The sequence below is a fragment of the Barbus barbus genome, assembly GCF_936440315.1.
Source record: "Barbus barbus genome assembly, chromosome: 3".
NCBI lineage: Eukaryota > Metazoa > Chordata > Actinopteri > Cypriniformes > Cyprinidae > Barbus > Barbus barbus.
The window spans coordinates 30,545,441-30,559,001 of record NC_136731.1 but is presented as its reverse complement, the minus strand read 5'-3'; the positions used below and the strand labels follow the sequence as shown (position 1 = coordinate 30,559,001).

The window sequence follows — 13,561 nt, the reverse complement described above, 5'->3', positions numbered from 1 at the left end:
CAATCAGATGCCGCTTTGCTGTGTTTTCCTCCTGTCTGCAGTCAGTTCTAGCCAATCAGATGATTGAACCTCACTTAACCCCGCCCTATCTTTTATTAAAAACCCGAAGCGCATGAGGGCGTGAGTCTAGAGATCCTTTGGCGTCAAACAACAAGTGAAGGTAACTTTGTGTTTCTCACAAAATAAGAGCTGTTACTTACACACAGATGTGAACAGTATCAAATCCCAACACTTTCAGAACGAACATTTACAAGCAACTTTGTCACAATGCGGGATACAAAACGTACTGTGAATATGAGAGAAGACTGTTTCGCTACTGACATTATAGTGCCTAGTTATTTTGTTATTTCTCATGCAAAATATAGGCTACTATCTAGAGAAACTACCATTTTAACAATGTTTAATATAATACTTTTATATTTTCTATATTTATAGGCCTACATAATAGATTTGGAATCTTGTGATAAATTATATTGCTGACCTGAAAAAGAGAGTAAGTCGACATGGTTGGCATGTAAGCTATGTGGATATATAATTATTAATAATTTATGTGGGGCTTTCAATGGCTGTTTAATGTTAAAGTTGGTTGGCTACAGTCAGGTTATGTGTTTACTGTGCTGGTGTTAAATATGTTCACTGTTGTACAGTTTTGAGGTTTGGTAGCTGCTTTGTGTGGGCAATGAAAGCCATACAGTGCATACCCATACAGTGATATTTTGTGATGAATCATTGAATGCATGGTATGTTATGATATGAAATTTTAAAGCTTGAAATAACTCTGCAATGCCAAAGTACTTGCATAAATTCAAATCCCTTTTATTACAGCGTTTTGCCTCTAAATTATTATAGGGTTCAGAAGGAGCTTCTTATCTAATCTTCTAATCAACCTTTAGATGTAAGCTTGCTTCACTTTAGCAACAGTCCTTCTGGCATGTCTCCTCTTCCCCACCTCCATCCTCACTCCTTTAAGATATTCTGCCCTATATACAGCAGCTATCTTCATCCATTTAGTAGTCTCATAGGGAGTAAATTGGAGCTTGAGTTGAGCCTCATCCTTGAGCCCCTCCTTTGCATACAGCAAGCCAAATCCCCTTTACCAGTTATGAAGTAACATCATATTTATTCTTTAGACAAATGTAAAATATAACTCCTGTGCAATTCACTTATAGCCTGCGTGACTAACAGTGCCTGATGCTGGGATATTGCTCCTAAATATTTCCTCTTGCAAAGCTGTGAGAAAACATATTTAATAGTTTAACTATTTATTATGTATTATAATATTTATTGTACGATATTATTAGTATTAAGCGCACTAGGTCTTATTTAATATTATTTCATTTTTTGCTAAAAAAAAATATGTATGACTCCTAGGCTTTCAGAACGGTCAGAAAATGTTGAGACCATATGAAATATGATATTCTCAGATTTCATTGGAGTTGAATACAGTGTCTTTAGAAAGGGTGGTAGCCACAAGAGACCTGTCTCCACCCATTAACTGCATTCTGCAAAAAAAAAAAAAAAATTGACAGCTGAATTGTAATGTGCTCAGCAAACACTAGAGGTCTGCAAGTGTGATATGGTATTATAGAACTGATTTTCTATTATGTAACACTGGATGGCGCTGGATCACAGTCGGATGTTGTACAACAGATGTTGCACAGGGTCAGTAATGTCTGGATGAAGGATGTGCAGGTATTAATGATGGTGGTGATCAGGGAAATAAAGTTTTAAAGAGTTTTTACAGTTAAAACACACGTGCAAAAGAATGGCCTTTTATGTCATTAGTTTCGTCATCATTTTAAATCTTTTAAATGTTTGTGCAAATTTTTTCAGATCACGTGTTGTTTATTACTAAACCAGTGCACTGCAGAACGTTCTGGGTTTAGATATTACTATTATTAATCAGACTGATTCAGATCAGAGTTCACTTTTGAAGATGAAACATTATGGACTTGTTAAGATGTTTTTCCTCATAAAATGACAAAGGGATTCAATTGTCAACATTTACTTTCTCACACATCACCTATGATTTGCATTTGTGGAACAAAAAATAAAATATTTTGAGAAATATCTCCATTTTTTTCTGAGGTGGTAAATTTAGCGTTAAGTAGCTGTGAATACAACATGACAGTCATGACTGGATTCTGCTCTGAAAGAGGGTCATTGTGCTTTGACTTGGATATAAGACTCTGAAAGAAACCCCATGTAGTTAAGACAATAAGTCTGACCAGGCATTCAGGGAACAGTTTTATTTTGTAGGCTTCATGCAGCCAAGCGCTTTTTGTACACTACTTTGTAATCTTCAGGCTCCTTCAAACTGAAGAACTGACAGTATTTGCTGGATTTGAGATGTAAGAAAAACAAAACTGCAAGAGTTATTTGTTTCATGTACTTTTTAACTCCTAAGAAAAGCAGAACCAAGGGAAATGTCATGAATCATAGCATCCTAGGCAGTGCCGGTCTGAAATACTTAATCTTGCTCTTGGAAATGTACTTTCCAACATCCATGGAGATAAATTGACAGAATTCATTATAGACTAGCTAGTATGTATTTTATAGCACTAGTAGTTTTTGTTTGTTTTATTATGTTAATCAAGAGATTAATCCAATAGTGACAAATACATTTTAAAATTTTCTAATAACTCAGATAGCCTACTTAATCCAACAGAGACATTTAACTAATCACTAATATCTAGTATCTATTGTTGTTAGTAACATTTCTTATATGATTTGTTATGTGCTTTATGCACATGTAATGACTAGTAAATGTCTACTTTATAGTGACATTTTGTTAATATTTGTTATTAGTGACAATTTACCAATATTTGAAAATGGAATAGTTGCATTATTGCACTAATAACTATTAGCGACTACTTCATTATAGGCTACAAGTGACTACTGGATTATTTACCAATTCAAATTAATTACTTGTAGCATAAAACTACATGTAGCCTACTAGTTCGTTTCAAGGATTAAAGTTAAACGGGTTTCCATATAGTGCTCAGGGTGAGTTACGTTTTTGTCCTGGTGCAATCCACTTTTGGCACGTCGGTGTAATGTGCAAAACAAGATCGTTACAAAGTTTCTTGTGCCAGCTACAGGACAAGGCAGTTTTCATCAGCATGTGTTATGATACATAACGCATGTGGCTGTCAGCACTGGAATAGAGGGGTGTTCCTACACTTTGGGACCGCCCTCTGGATGAAGCGGAGCCATTTACCACCAATGTCAGCCCAATCCGAGGCTGGGGAAATGCACATTGCACGCTCCTTGTGTAGACCCATCGCAGCACAGATAACGGTGCAAGTACTACGGAGCGATGGCACCGTCGACTGATGCGTCTCCAGCACAGCCTGACGGATCCCAGGAAAAACCTCTCTTGGGAATTTAAAGAAACATTGATTTTGCATCGCAGATCCGCTCACGCCACCGAAACGTGATTGCAGCTGGTTTATCTGATGATGGTTTTCTAGAACAGACTGTTCAGTTTTGGCCATCGCAACGCAGACTGAAGGTCCGATCCATCACCGATGCGTTAATCGCAAATCCGTAGCCTTGGTGCTTAAATTACCTTGTAGACACCAGAATACGAACATCTGTGGTTCGCAGGATCCAGCTGCACCAGCTCTATAGTATTCCAGCATCCTTCCGACAGTGGGCATCCTCCTCCTCCTCCTCATCATCGCGCCCTGCAGCTCCATCACAAGCGAGAGGATCCGCAGAGGAGCTCTCCGGGCAACACTACACACACATTCAGAGGATGCTTTGGATGTAAAATAAACAACGATGGGGAAAGATCAGGAATTACTGCAAGCGGTGAAGACTGAGGACCTGATGACGGTGCAGAAGCTCCTGCAGAGGCCCAAACCTGGGAAAGCAAGTAGGTTTTGCTTGATAAAAAAGCATTTACGTTATTGCTTGCCATCTCGTTATGGCTGGTAGAGGCAAGAGAGATCGTGAGTAGTTGGATCTACTTTCAGATCAGAAGGCAAACACTTGCCCTACCCTTTAATTATGGCAAGAGCTGTTTAGATTTCATTCAAGTTGTTTGGAAATACCATAATATGTTGTGTTTTGGGTGCTGATGTCCTCATCAAGATTCTTAACTAGCTTTACCATCAAGGTCAGTCATCTTGGTGCACATCTTGGTTTTGGTGGTCCAGACTGGTATGGAAATTCATGACTGGACTGAGCTGGTCTTTTCAGCAGGAGAGAGGGTTCCCAATGTTGGATTCTGTGATGTTACTGGCTGTCATGTGATTATGGACCACAACTGATCCTGATGAACATCACATCTGCTTGAATTCACAGGGGGTTATGATCCTGAACCCCCCCTAAGTTATTCACTTGATTTGCAATGTGCAAGTTATTATGATGTTTTCACTGTCGAAAAGGGGCATTATGGATGTTAATGATTGCTGTTTGTGCATGAGAGTTATATGAACGTTAATGAGCTTGTTTTGGAAATGAATGTCTTTCAAGAGGCAGAAAATTCTAGACACAGCTGTCTGGTAAACATGAAATATTTTTGTAGTTGAGAAATTGAAAAAAAAAAAACAATTCCCCAGTGAGACCCTGATTTGTTTGGCAGTTTAATATTTTCAGTTGAAAAGCAACTGTGAACATGCCCACCTGGATTGAGCTTCTCATTGATCTTCTGCTTTGAACACCACAAACTGAGGAGGCTGCATTTCAGAATGCATTGTGCTGGTCTGCTTTCTATCTCCTCCACCTCATCTGTGACATTATCAACAGCGTCTCACACAACAGCTCGACTGAGATTTCTTTGTTTTACATGCCTGTCTGCGCCGAGCGTGTTCAGATTAGAATAACCCCGGGGGCTCAAGGCAGAGAGCCACGGCCATCACAACGCTTCTCTGAGCACCAGGCTCTGTCTTGGTACTCGTCTCCTTTCCCCCCTCTGCCTGTTCTCCAGCAGCACACTCCTGCTCGGCTAAACACTGCCCCCTGTAATGATGGGGTGAACGAGCATGAGGTGCATCCACATCACTGCACTTTCACAATAGGAGAGAGAGGAACGCGCTGCCAGTGAGCTTCATCACTTGGCTTCGTGCCACCGAAGCAACACGTAGATTTATGCTGTAAACTATGACAGCTTTTTGGCACTGAATGTGTGTGAGGCTGCTCTGTGGGAAAAACACTGACTGTGATATAATCTTGGAGTATTATGTATTTTATAGTCAGTTGTTTCAGGTCATGGTTTGTTATTGTAAGTCATTTCACTTATATTGTGAAGAATATACATTTCACACAAAGCCAATGAATCAGCTTCTTCAAACAGAGAGTGATAGGCCTTTGTGAACGTGTTGGTTGGCTTTTATGTATTGGAAACACAAAGCTACCCAGAAGCCAATTTGTTCCAGTCACAGTAACTGCAGTCTCCTGCTTGACAGTGATTGGTTGGGTTGGATGATGTCTGGGCTCTGTAACAAAGTTTTGGTCAATTGACTGAAATACGGTACCTGTTTTTGTTTTGTACAAAAATCCTATTATGATGAAACCATGGCTTATTCATTCAAGAAAATATTGACTGTAGCTTTGAACAATCAAGTGGCTGGTAGCAAGACCTTTTGGCTTTGAGGACATTTTGGTAGATACCAAAATACCTCTGGAGATGCAAATGATTCTTAAACATTGAAACATTCACAGAAGACAGCAGTTGTTCCTTTATACATTTATAAACATTTTAGTATTAATTTAGAGTACAATCCTGGCTGGTGCTTGTACATTTACACTAGTACAGCATTTAATTTCATTACAATTAAAGGACCTCATAGTGAACAAGAGCAGAAAATATTGTAGCAGCATTGTGCTGTAGAATTACCGTTATTATCTGTGTATGCATTACAGTAATCTTCCATTTCTCAATAGCACATTTAAAGATTAATTCTAATAGATTGGTGTCCTGTGCTGGTGCTTAGGTTCCCAGCACGCATTGTGGCATTACTAAATTATGCAGTTGCATTTGCATATTATTTGCTGGTTTATTTTGTTGTTGTTTTTTGCTTGTAATGCTCAGTAATGTTTAAATCTAAAATGGTGACCTGGTAGTGCATACTTCTGCACTCAGTATTTATGCACATTATTGGCACATTGCATGTTATGATCTATCTATCTTAAAATAGCATGCATGTATCTTGTAAAATATTGACAGTATGATGATGGGAGTTCAGAAAACATCGTAAAACATCCCCCAAAAAATGAAACGAAGCTGCTGGCCGAGCTCATATTTGCAGTCACTGCCAGTCAATATTAAGACACTGGCTTGGAGCCCTGTAGCTAATCCAAGTAATCATTACTTCCACTGCTTAGTTTGATGATTGAATTACAGTGCAGATGGCTTTAAGTGAGTCGCAGAGAGAGAGAGAAAGAAAAGAGGAAAGAGTGCTGGGAGGGAAAGCAAGGGAAGCAGAAATAAGACTGTGGAAAGCCATCAGTTACTCTGACACAACGGAACTTTCACATCTCACTGGATGGTTGGCCACCTCTAGGGGATTTTAGCGGTGAGCAGGACTCTCGTGCAGATGTCTCACACGGAGGCGTTTGTTTCTCAGTGGGGGTGAACCTATTTTTCTGTCCATTTATCTGCAGTAACGTGATCTGCATACGGAGGTGTAAGTGTGTATATGAGCCCAGAAGGAGGGTTAATTGGAAAGAGTGTTTCCAGACGATATCTGCACAGCATTTTTCCACGTGTTCAGCACATTCTCCACCTTTTACACAAGCATTTGCTGCAGAAGCCAACAGAAAGAACATCTGTAATACAGTATATCTTATTGCAGTAAACTGCTGATTATTTTCATTAGAATGAAGCGAGTGGAACATTGCAGAGCGTGACTCAACTTACTGGTGACGACATGACGGGATGGGTTATCCATTCTCCACCTCTACAACCTGTTCATACATCCCAGCAGCAATTAGAGCCGAGCTATTTTAGCAGTCGAAACATATGGGGTCCCTAAGGAGAAAAAACGCAGATCGTTGTAGGCCTCGCTCTCTCTTCTTTCCTTTGCCGGCTTGATTCTGGCGTTTTGGAGTGAAATAATTCTGGTGAATGCTGTAGGGGTGACGTGCTAGATTGATGAATGACTCTCAGCTCACTGAAGTAATGATACTATTGGAATTGGTAGAATGTGGTTGGAGGATGTTTTTTTCTGCATATCCATAAGCTCAGAGCTCAACGGGTTTATCAGGTGGCTGGAAATCCTCTGTAGTGGGTATCCATGGAGATATCTGACATCTGTGTGACCGTCCAGTACAAGTGTAAATGAAATGTGGGTGGTTGATATGACACGACATGATCTATCCAAAGATTATATAACAGAATCAGAGTTCAGTAAGTTCTTAAAGCATCAAAATATTAGTTTTTGCAGTGATCCCTCAGGATGTTTTCTCTTTTCACACTGAAATGAAATGAAACATTAATGAAATTAAATTGTAATTTTAAAATTAAACAATGTAAAAACAATTGTGTCATTACAGAATATTGTATATATTGAATAACTGGTTAAGTGTGCAAGTTTTGTGTTTGTAGTGAAGATTTTTGGCATTGGCATCAAAAGTTAAATTAAAGACAATGAATTACACGTTATAAAATGTCCTAATATGCTTGTATTCAAACTATGTATTATAAAGTTCATGCACTGGATTAAATATAGAAAGTATTTGTCTAAGTAATAGGTAATTTACTTTATAATACTATATTGAATGGTGAAATAGACATATTTAGTTGCCTTTGACTTGAAGCGCCATTTGACAATCACCAAAAAACAAACAAACCTAATAACATCTCTGAAGGACATCAGAATGCCTGTGGATTCATGCTGGATGAAGTTTTTTATTCTCTTATTCTTTATAATTGAATATAATATAATATAATTGAATATTATTAGCTTTCTATGTGATGTTTTAAAAAGTAAAACATCAGCAGTGTTAATTTTAGTAGGCTAATAACTGGAAATTAGTATGTGAAATATTTTCTTTCTAACATTTTACAGTGAGGCTCAATTTGTTAACATTATTTAATGCATTTCTTTTAAACTAACAATAAACAACATTTTTACAGCATTTATTCAACTAGGTTAATGTTCATTGTTAATTCCCGTTTTTTAATAATGCATTTGATATTACTTCAAATTAGATACTACAAGATACTACTGCATTACTGTATGTTGAAATGAACATTAAATAGCATTAATAAACACTTAAATGATTGCACATTTATAGCTTGATTCATGATGCATTAACCAGTGTATTAACTAATGTTAATGTTAACATAGTTCTGCCACACCAAATTTAAAAAGTTGTACTAGTTAAAAAAATAATAGGTGTCATTTATCAGGTATCAGTTATCTGTATCAGTATGTGTAATACAACAATAGTTCTCTGAGAGAATGTCAGCCACCCATTGTCCGGTTTTTGCCTTGGTCCCATGGAGCGTTTACAGCACATGACCTTAATCTGAGGACCTGACCCACATAATCCTGAAGGTAGAGGGGGCGAGAGAATTCTTAAGCACATTAACTGTTGCTGATTCCTCCCAGCATGCTCCTGAACTAGTCTGGTATGTATAAATGTGCTTATCACTATCACTTTGATCAGACTCCCCAGCACGGTGCACATTAAATCTGTTTACCTTTCATTATAATAAAAGTGTATAATTGCAGTTTTGATGATAAACCCGTAGTATTCATACATAACAAAATCAGCAAATTGATAGTCTAAAACAGGGGTCCTCAAATCTGGACCATTCCTGCAGAGTTTAGCTCTAACCCTAATCAAACACACCTGAGCATGCTAATCAGAGTCTTCAAGATCATTAGAAAATCACAGGTAGGTGAGTTTGATCAGGGTTGGAGCTAAACTCTGCAGCAGATTGGACCTCCAGGGTAAGATTTGAGGAACCCTGGTCTAAAAGGTCGAAAAACGCCCTCGTACAGTTTTAAAAGTCTATAAAACCTTGCGCTATTGTGAACATCAATGAGAGGTGTGAAGAGAAACAGGGGCTGAAGGCTGACAGCTGTTATGTAACCTCACACAATGAAGTCGTGGGTATAGTGGAGGTGGGTGGACAGAGAGAGAGAGAGGCTGGATAGTGGACTGTGTGTTTTGTCATTTTTTATATGCCGCAGTGCTAAAGAACATCACCTGAAAATCGAACCTGAATTAATCATTGAAACTGAATTTTGAGATTTTTAAATGCACTACAGCACACATGGTGATGAATACATTGTAATTATTAAAACAATTACAATTTTAACACTTTTTAAACAAACCAGTCAATTTTTAATGGATAATCAAGTACCTTCTTATTTTTCCTTGATTCACTCTGAAATATATTCCAATCAGTTACCTCAGAAACAACATTTTTGCTAAACCTTCTTAGTACGTTTCGAATGAAGGCACTTCAGCAGTCATTCATCATAGTACTCACCGCAAATAAACAGATTTAATGAAAGAAAGAGAAGAAAGAAAGACTAAGAAAGAGTGACTCAGTAAATCCCATGTTACTGAAAATAAAGAATCCTGATTGATATTGAGGATCTTCACATCCAGATGTTGGACTGGGGTGAGCCGACTGACGGGCAGCTGTGAGGAGAATCGTGGCTGCCTGCTGAGAAAGAGTGCAGATGTCTCTGTCTGGAGGCCATATCTGCCGGGCTACAACAGATGAAAAGATCACATATCCAGCAAACCTGAATCCATCTGATCCTTACGGACTCAGGCATGATTAAAGTTCCCGTCTGGAGTGTGCATGAGGAGATCTGGCTGGATATGTGCTCACAGGCGTGTAGCTGCTATTACAATTGGGGAGGAAATTTGCACTCTATAGGGATGCATGATAAATTGGTATATCATATAGTCAAATAGAAGAGTTATTTTAAATTGCAGTACTATTATATACATAAGAGTCTTCTTTTTAAAATCTCATATATATTCACAGTATAATGGTGTGATGCCTAAATTCACTTTGTGCATCCGCTGTGCAAAAGAAAAAATAGCAAAGATGGGTTTGCCATATTACATTACAGGAGAAGCACCAAATATTAAGTTATGCTGTGAAGGTTCAGAACAGGTGGGCCTGTTCAGGGAACATAATATTTTTCTGACAGAATTTCAGACATACTGTCAAAATAGCTTCCCACACATTTTCCAAAAGTGTCGTCCCTGCTTTCCTAGCTCCCAACTGTAAGATCGTTTCATTTTTATGATGTTTTTCTCTTAAATAAACCGCTTGCCGCTCATCAGATCACACTTTCCCAGAGGAGGCGAGTGGAGTCAAGCATTTGTCTGAGCCACGGACCCAGTCTGTTGAGGAAATGGACGTTTCTCCCCCTCGTGACATTAATCTTCCTCCCAGTGTAGCTCCAAGTTATTTCAATCCAATCTAGAATTAATTCTCTCCACTCAGGCCCACTTTTAATAAATCATAACTTGCACTTTGTGTTAAATTAGTCACGTACATGGCAAAGGTTTCAACTCTGAACTGTTTTCTTTGCCTGTTCTCTTGTAGTGATAATGAATTTTCTAATGGATTCCTGATGATGTCATGTATCACATCACTATCAAGCAGAGGGGATAAAAACACATTTTCCCAAGTTTTTCCATTTGAGTTCACATGGCTTGAAAAGGCAATTTTTAAAATATAGTCAAATTTTCCATTTATTTTTCATTCAACCTTTTTTTGTCTTAACTCCCCATGCACAGACCTTAGAAAAAGCTTTACTGTAATAATGAATCTAATTTAACTTTATGGTGAAAAGGTTTGGATCTGTTTAAAATCTGGTCTGGTCTGAACTGCATGTTCTTGGCACATATATTTGTCTTAATCAAGTTCAAAGAGTTATTCTACTGTCATTGTTTCCACAATAAATAAAGGGCTTGTAGATGCTTTAAAGAGAACAATCAGTAGGATGTTTGCATGAAGACGATATTCTTTGTGTTGTCTGATGTTGAAGGTTAAAAAGAGCATCATGGAGACTGTCTGCATTTGTTGTTTGACAGCTGAAGCCTGTTTACACTAATTACATCTCTAGTCATTGTGCTATTGGTTTGTAGTAGGCATCAGTGTTGGGGAAAGTTACTTTTAAAAGTAATGCATTACAATATTGTGTTACTCCCTAAAAAAGTAACTAATTATGTTACTTAGTTACTTTTTATGGAGAGTAATACGTTATGTTACTTTTGCGTTACTTTCTAAATATGAGCAGGGCTTGATTGTTTGTTTTTAATATAAGAAGTTCTGTTTATAGCAAATGTAAAAGCCCTTTCACACCAAAAAGTGTAATGAATAAACCTCAGGCTGAAGGAAAAGTCAATTCATGTCTGTACAGTAGAACGCAGGAGAAGAGGGTTCAACACTGTGTTCAGCAATAAAAAACAATGAAGCACAATTGTTAGTTGATCTAAAGTCATTTTTGCTTATTAGTCTGGTTGAACTGGATCATCAAATGTCAGCAGCAACGACATTGGTTAATAAAATGGGATTAGATACATTTGTGTTATTTAACATTTAATTATTGCAGGTTTGCGTCATATTCTGAGTTTGCATTTCACTGTTTTAATTCATTTTGATGAATACTAAATCTGTTTTTTCGCAAGTGAGATGAATTAATGCACATTCACATTTAGTCTAGAACAGGGGTGTCCAACCCCATTCCTGGCGATCGACCGTCCTGCAAAGTTTAGCTCCCAACTGTAATCAAACACACCTGTCATTTGTCAAACTGTAATTTTCACGCGATCCTGAAGACCTTAATTGGTTGCTTCAGGTGTGTTTGATTAGAGTTGGAGCTAAACTTTGCAGGACAGTCTATCGCCAGGAACAGGGTTAAGTACCCCTGGTCTAGAACTACAGTAACAGCACGTTCACACAGCGCACACAACGCCTCTGTACTTCCGATTTCTCCCAACATGGGGACAGGAGAACTGTCAGTCAGTAAATAGGAAAACAAAGTAACTGGCGTTACATTTTTGAAATTTTTTCCTGTAAAAGTAATGCATTACTAGTTACTTGAAAAAAGTTATCTTAACTCGCGTTACTTGTGATGCATTACCCCCAACACTGGTAGGCATTCATACTCCATACCATGATACAGTATCTTATCTGTACAGCTATTATAATCGCCGTATTTATTGTGGCACACAGCCACGTTTCATTTGCATAAATTTCATTGTTGCTTATGTCACCAGAAATGCCATCAGGACACTTTGCAAATCACTGTCACTGTGAACTCCCCTTTTAGACATAATCTCCTGTCAGGTTGATTCTTAGGAGTGCTTTAAAAGAATTAGCAATAGCACCGAGAGCTCCATCGGCTCTCTTCAGTACTGACCCTGATGAAATGCACCGCTGATCCTCTGCTAGTCATAAAACAGTGCTTTGTGTTTTCTGTGGAATCATTGCTGATTTTTTTTCACAGATTTATCCATTATGATTCCGTTTATACATCTTATTATGTACAAATGCATGTTTCCGTACTGTATGTGGTGCCATTGTGGCTTATAATACTTGGTTTTGCCAAACCATAGTGGCACATTTTATTCATGGAGAGCTGAGTGACTTATTAGATTTCAGTTTCCTCCACTCTTTAGGCCTGTTCACACCAAGAACGATAACTATATTATCTTACGTTATGTTTATTATAAGCATACACTGCAGTTTTTGTAGAAAAAGCTGATTAAAAATATGATTGAAACTATAATTGTTTATAAATAATACTAAAATAAACTTCCTTGGCATGAACGATCTTTAATCCAAAATGCAAATGATCGTTCCTGAATGTAATGCGGTGATAACAACCACTATATAGTTAGTAAAAGTGAAATAGGATGTAAGCTCTACTATTTTAACCCGTGTGTCATATTTAATTTGCATCATTGTACAGTATGCCAGAGTTGTCCATTGAGAAAAGGGCTTATCATGATTGTGGATTTCCACACCATGGATTATAATCTTCAACCGGTTATTAATGAGGATTAATTTCATGACGACTGACCCAGTAACTGTATGTTATCTCAAATCTCATCAGGCTCAGCAGGTTGAGGCTGTTTCCCAGCAATCCTAGCACTACCCTACTGGACTGGTGGGCTGTTCGCCACCCTAATGAGATCGGTTCAAAGATCAGGCTGCTTCTCCTGTGTGTGTGCTAATGGTGCCCAACAGGGCAGCAGAGAGCAGGCAGATGGTGCCAGGGTTTACAGGTGCCACACTGAGAGAGTGGTCCTGGCAGAGATTAGGGGCTGAGAGCGCTAGTTTGGGATGCCCAGGATGAAGATAAAAGTTGCCCATCGCTCATGTGGCTGTCTGCTATGCAGATTCTCATATATTTGTGTCTCGTTCAGCTCTGTGGCAGTGATAAAGTTTGATACATACTGCATGGAGCTGGGCATACATTCCTCCAGACTGCGGCGTCAGTCAGAAGCAGCTCTGGATAACAGATGCCTTGTCCTGGGGATCTGTTAGGCCCATTCTGCTTTCCTTATCGCTTGCTATCTCTCTGCTCTCTATTTCAAACAGATGCCTTAATCTTGCAGTCAT

At 38.4% G+C, this 13,561-nt stretch overlaps 1 protein-coding gene across 2 annotated transcripts in view; it reads left to right on the top strand.

Moving 5' to 3' along the window:
• The first annotated feature begins 3,199 nt into the window (after positions 1 to 3,199).
• Positions 3,200 to 13,561, top strand: part of LOC306859175 (caskin-1-like) — a 104,701-nt gene continuing 94,339 nt past the window's right edge. For both annotated transcript variants that reach the window (XM_079400076.1, XM_079400075.1), the window contains exon 1: positions 3,200 to 3,880. In XM_079400076.1, the coding sequence (XP_079256202.1) occupies positions 3,787 to 3,880 (94 nt within the window). In that variant the 5' untranslated portion in view covers positions 3,200 to 3,786. The remainder of the gene's footprint in view (positions 3,881 to 13,561) is intronic.